The sequence below is a fragment of the Lactuca sativa genome, chromosome 2 (assembly GCF_002870075.4).
Source record: "Lactuca sativa cultivar Salinas chromosome 2, Lsat_Salinas_v11, whole genome shotgun sequence".
Classification (NCBI taxonomy): domain Eukaryota; kingdom Viridiplantae; phylum Streptophyta; class Magnoliopsida; order Asterales; family Asteraceae; genus Lactuca; species Lactuca sativa.
In genome coordinates, this window is record NC_056624.2 from 194,955,284 (window position 1) to 194,961,283 (window position 6,000).

The window sequence follows — 6,000 nt, forward strand, 5'->3', positions numbered from 1 at the left end:
TTATTTTGTTTATATGCAAAGACATGATTAGTAAGTCAATGCCACCTTTCTACTGCAAAGAGATAGTTATCATAATAGTTTAAGGTACATGCATGCACGTTAATCTTATGTTATTACTATGAAAAAAAATTGTGAGCATTTGGAGTTAAGCCCTTAAAAATTTTATGTTAAAAGTTTTCATAAATATTAACAGTAGGAATAACAACAACATTGTTATCTTTGCTAATCTTTATTTTCAAGCAAAAAACTATCATTATTTACAATTAAAAATCAATGATGAAAAGAGTTTACTGTGACTATGTAGAATTATTACAACATATTTAACTAAATTATTATAAAAGGAAAAACATGTATAAATGTCTCATCCAAAAGGAAAAAAGCAATATAAAAGAAGACAATTCAAATATTTATCAAACTACAGATTCGATTAAACAAGTAACCTTATCATGTGAAAAGGAAACATATAACTATGAAACATTTGTTTTCATAATTAATACAAAGAATAAACAGAAACGACTTGTAGAACATAAATAAGCAAGGCCCAATAGTCATTGCATGTTGGGACCATGCTGATTCACGAATACATTTGAATAAGAATAAGATAAACAAATAAAGAAGACAAATTCAGATTTGATAATGCAATGAGTCTCATTCTGGTTCGTTTAAAAACTTTGTGCTTTAATAATGCTTTGGTGTTCCGGGAGACTTTGACGGTGGGGGTGGTGATTTATAGTAATACGGACGTGGGAGTAAATGTGATGGTAGGGGAGGAGACTTGTAAATGTATGGATGGGGATGAGATGGTGATGGTGGTGGGGGTGATTTGTAGCTGTATGGAGGTGGTGGGGATGGTGATGGTGGAGGAGGAGATTTGTAGACATAAATAGGACGCGGAGATGGTGATGGTGGGGGAGGAGACTTGTAGACGTAAGGAGGTGGTGGTGATGGTGATGGTGAAGGTGGAGACTTGTACACATAAGGAGGTGGTGGAGATGGTGATGGAGGAGGTGGGGACTTGTAAACATATGGAGGTGGTGGAGATGGTGATGGAGGAGGTGGAGACTTGTAAACATATGGAGGTGGAGGAGATGGTGATGGTGGTGGCGGAGACTTATACACATAAGGAGGTGGTGGAGATGGTGAAGGAGGAGGAGGAGATTTGTAAACGTATGGAGGTGGAGGAGATGGTGATGGTGGTGGTGGGGATTTGTAAACGTATGGAGGTGGTGGAGATGGTGATGGTGGGGGCGGAGACTTGTAGACGTAAGGAGGTGGTGGTGATGGTGATGGTGGAGGCGGAGACTTGTAGACGTAAGGAGGTGGTGGTGATGGTGATGGTGGAGGCGGAGACTTGTAGACGTAAGGAGGTGGTGGTGATGGTGATGGTGGAGGCGGAGACTTGTAGACGTAAGGAGGTGGTGGTGATGGTGATGGTGGAGGCGGAGACTTGTAGACGTAAGGAGGTGGTGGAGATGGTGATGGAGGAGGTGGAGACTTGTAAACATATGGTGGTGGAGGAGATGGTGATGGTGGTGGCGGAGACTTATACACATAAGGAGGTGGTGGAGATGGTGACGGAGGAGGCGGAGATTTGTAAATGTATGGAGGTGGAGGAGATGGTGATGGCGGTGGTGGAGATTTGTAAACGTATGGAGGTGGTGGAGATGGTGATGGTGGGGGTGGAGACTTATATACATATGGAGGTGGTGGAGATGGTGATGGAGGAGGTGGAGACTTGTACACATAAGGAGGTGGTGGAGATGGTGATGGAGGAGGTGGAGATTTGTAAATGTATGGAGGTGGAGGAGATGGTGATGGTGGAGGTGGGGACTTGTACACATATGGAGGTGGAGGAGATGGTGATGGAGGAGGTGGAGACTTGTAAACATATGGAGGTGGTGGAGATGGTGATGGAGGAGGTGGAGACTTGTAAACATAAGGAGGTGGTGGAGAAGGTGATGGAGGAGGTGGAGACTTGTATACATATGGAGGTGGTGGTGATGGTGATGGTGGCGGAGGAGACTTGTAGATATAAGGAGGAGGTGGGGATGGTGGTGGTGGTGGCGGAGACTTGTAGACATATGGAGGTGGTGGTGATGGAGAAGGTGGTGGTGGAGATTTATAAACATATGGAGGTGGTGGAGACTTGTAAATGTACCTAGGTGGTGGTGGAGACTTGTAAATGTACTTAGGAGGAGGTGGTGGAGATTTGTAAATGTAGCTAGGTGGTGGTGGAGACTTGTAGATATATGAAGGGGGAGGAGATTTGTGAAGATAAGGTAGATGCGGCCATGTTTTTTTCACCGGTGGTGGAGACTTGTAAACATAAGGTGATTTTTTCCATGGATCCTTCACCGGTGGTGTCACTTTAAAATTTTTGGGCAATGGTGAATTGTAAGCATAAGGTTTATCAGCAATGATAATTGTGGCTAACAAGAAGAAAGCAAAAGCATAAACTAGTTGAGGCCAACGCCTCAACACCCCAAGGCTTCCCATATTAAGATACCCTCTTCCTTTACAAGATTAAGACTTGTTTTGTTGTGCTAAAATGGTTTGATTTGAACCTTTTTATAGACGTCGTATATATTTTTAATATATAAAACAGGTTGTCATAGTATTGCTAATTTATTATTATTTTTTTTTATAGATTAATAGGAAACCCCCCACTTAGTTTCGTCTGATATATTAGATTGATTTTATATATTTTAATTTGTGTGCTAGAGCTTTTTTATACATGTCTTTTTAATTAATATTTCGCAAATACATAAGCAAGCAATAGTTATAGATCTACATTTACGGAAAAAATTCACCCAATTGACGATGGTAACATACTGTACAATAAACAGCTCATTATAAGTTTCTGCACATCATAAGATGAGTAAATAAGTAAATGTATTTTAAACAAAAATGAATTTCATCATATTTTATCTTTTTGTTTTATTCAGAAAGTCTCCGTATACATTTGGAAATCCAAATCTAGTATTCAATCATAGAAGCACATTTTTTCCGAAAATGGGAATTAATGGGTTCCCACTTCCCACGTTTTGCCATTAATAAACCAGGAGTAAATTACTTTCTTTGTCTTTTGTTTATATTCATTTTGCAGTTTTATTTAAACATTTTGATTTTCAAGATCGAATTGTCCATGTAGTTTCTAAAATTATATATTCGGTCCCTGAGATTGTTATGGTCTAATGAATTCTGTTCATTGCCAATTAAATGATTAAGTTAAACTTACTTTGTCTTTTTTTTTTAATGAATTCCATTCATTGCCTATTAAATGAATAAGTTACTCTTACTTTGTCTTTTATGTTGTTTTTAATGAATTCCATTCATTGGTGGTCATTTTATTTAAAAAATAATGAGAAAAAAAAAAGACAACAATGATGGCAAATTCGTCATTTAATATGCATTTATCGAGCTTTTAAACGGTAACAACCTCAATAGGGGTGCAAACGAGCCGAGCCGAGCCCGAGTCTGGTCAAGCTCGGCTCGGGCTCGTTTAAGTTATATGAGGCTTGAGCTCGAGCTCGGCTCGAATCGAGCTTTCTTTTACTGAGCTCGGCTCGAGCTCGTAAAGAGTTATACAAGCTCGGCTCGGGCTCGGGCTCGACTCGTTTTTATCGGGCGTGCCTAAATAAGCTTAAGCTCGGATCAAGCTCGTTAAAAAGCTCGTTTACTAATACCCGAAATTCATAATTTCCCTGATATATTTTTATTTTAGTATATATAAATAATAATAAATAATATTATATAAAGGCTCGTTTAGGCTCGCGAGCCTAATCGAGCTTTGTGACATAGGCTTGAGCTCGAGCTCGTTTAATAAACAAGCTTAATATTAAGCTCGAGCTCGGCTCGGGCTCGTTTAAAATCAGTTTCGAGTCAAGCTTTTAACGATCCGATCTCGAGTAGCTCACGAGTAGCTTAGCTCGTTTGCACCCCTAAACCTCAAGGACCACGCATGCAATTTTTAAGAACCATAAAGACCAGCCATGGCAAAAATTGAAAACATGGACTAAAAATGCATATGGATGTAAACTACAGCGACGATAACTGTAATTTACTCATAAACTAATATGTCAAAGATGTCCAGATCAAGAAAGTCAAAGAGGAGTTGGTGATGCCAGGCTACCTGCAAGTCACTGTGTTTTAAATTGCACTATATATGTAATAAACGCGTTTATGGGGGGAAATGGTAACCCTAAAACTGAAACATGTTTTCTATTAGATTTTATTAGAAAAATGATTAGAGTAATGTTTATGACTAAGTCAATGCTTGGATTTTTTTTATACCACTATAAGCATTTTAGAATTAAAATTAATAAAAAGATGAATCGTTATTGGACGTGTTTGTGTAAAGTAAGCGCAAGGATTTTCCATCTTTTTTATTTTCTTTTTGGAATGACAAATAATTTTTTTTTCTCATCTGTTAGGGATTAAATCCATGACCACCTAACTAGTTGTTAGTTTAAAATTTCTATATTAACTAAGTGAGCTAACCCAACTTGTATCTAGCTGATATAATAGAATGAGGTTCTAGGTAATAATTTTTAGTGATAATTATGGTGTAGTTTACTACGTTAATTATGGGTTTTAAGACACACGTTTGGTCGTTTGGATAATTTTGTATTGGACGATAATACCACCACATCACACTAGCTTAATATTTGACCGATAGATTTGTATTTTTTTTTTTCTTTATATATTCTAGTGTCCTGTGTTAGTTTTGCATTATAAGCATTTGTTATTACGTTTTATATATCATTTTGTATCATTCTTTGTACATATTCAATTAATAATCATGCATTGCATCATATGCTCGGGAGTCAGGATTATACTTGAAATCTTGTTATGAGTTACTTTGTGTGAATTGTTTAATGATAGGTGTGCAATGCGATGAATAAGGCTTATGATTAAAGGATTTGAAGCAAAATGATGGACAAAGGATTAGAGGAAAGCTAAGCAAAAGTTAGAAAGTAAGTGGAGAAAACTTGGAAAAGGATTTAGCAGTACCATGTTATATTTAAGGTGGCCATCTACTTGAAAATCAGGGAAAGGACGACATAATTTGTAGTGTCACCACCATGTCACATTGTAGCATTTACATGACACTCTCATGTCAAAAGTATATTGTCATAATTTTGAGTGACAAGAGCGCGTCTTTTCATAGGTATGACAATATATGTACGGCCTTGTTAACTGTCTTTCAGCTTAATATTTTTTTGTTTTTGGTTTTAAGTGCTATTTTGGGGGTAATATAGGAGGAATCACTTTCAAAACCTATGACATGACTATCTACCACAAGAGATGAACTCTTAACTAAAAAATTTTAGTTTTGATTATTATAAGATATTTGGATCACGTTTTATTGTTTTAATGTTGTTTGTAACGATAATTTAGGACAAAATTGCAAGTTTGGTCCCTGTGGTATGTCAAAAATTGGATGTTTGGTCCAAAAAGTTTTAGGGTTGCACTGATGGTCCAAAAGCTTTGATTTGTTGTTGAATTGGTCCAAAGGCTTAACAGCCGTCTACCCCTTCCGTCTGTGTGAGGGTATTTTTGTCAATTCACGCCCATTCCATTGATATCTTATTAAATTAAACCTCATCCTCCTAATTAATTGATACCTACCGCCAAATCCTTTATGCATTTCGTCGATTGACTCTCATGTCACTTTCATCTTCATTCGTTACCCAGAAGCCCTAACCTCCAAGTTGAGTTTTTTATTGTGATCGTTGTTATTTCAGTGTATGAACATACCAATATGGAATATAAGGCTCTTAGATAAACCGTTCAACGCAAAGGTGGCTTATGGTAAGGATTTTGTAATTACTCTATACATTACATGTTTTGTATGTGAAATCATGCTTCTGAACTTATTTTTGTTGTTGGTTTGAAGATGGCCACCCAACATTATTTACCATCAAGCTATACCATGGAGGTGAGTTCACCAAGTTTCCTGATGTTCAATACATTGACGGAAGTGTGAACTATGTTGAC

General features: G+C 37.5%; 1 protein-coding gene across 1 annotated transcript; it reads right to left on the bottom strand.

Annotated features, from left to right (window-relative positions):
- Positions 1 to 385: 385 nt before the first annotated feature.
- On the bottom strand, positions 386 to 2,542 carry LOC111899847 (extensin-2). The gene has a single exon (XM_052768619.1). The coding sequence runs from the start codon at positions 2,494 to 2,496 to the stop codon at positions 679 to 681; it is 1,818 nt and encodes a 605-aa protein (XP_052624579.1). The 5' UTR covers positions 2,497 to 2,542; the 3' UTR covers positions 386 to 678.
- Positions 2,543 to 6,000: the final 3,458 nt, after the last annotated feature.

Excerpts from the sequence above, each read along its gene's own strand:
- LOC111899847 (XM_052768619.1), bottom strand. The coding sequence starts at position 2,496 with ATGGGAAGCCTTGGGGTGTTGAGGCGTTGGCCTCAACTAGTTTATGCT.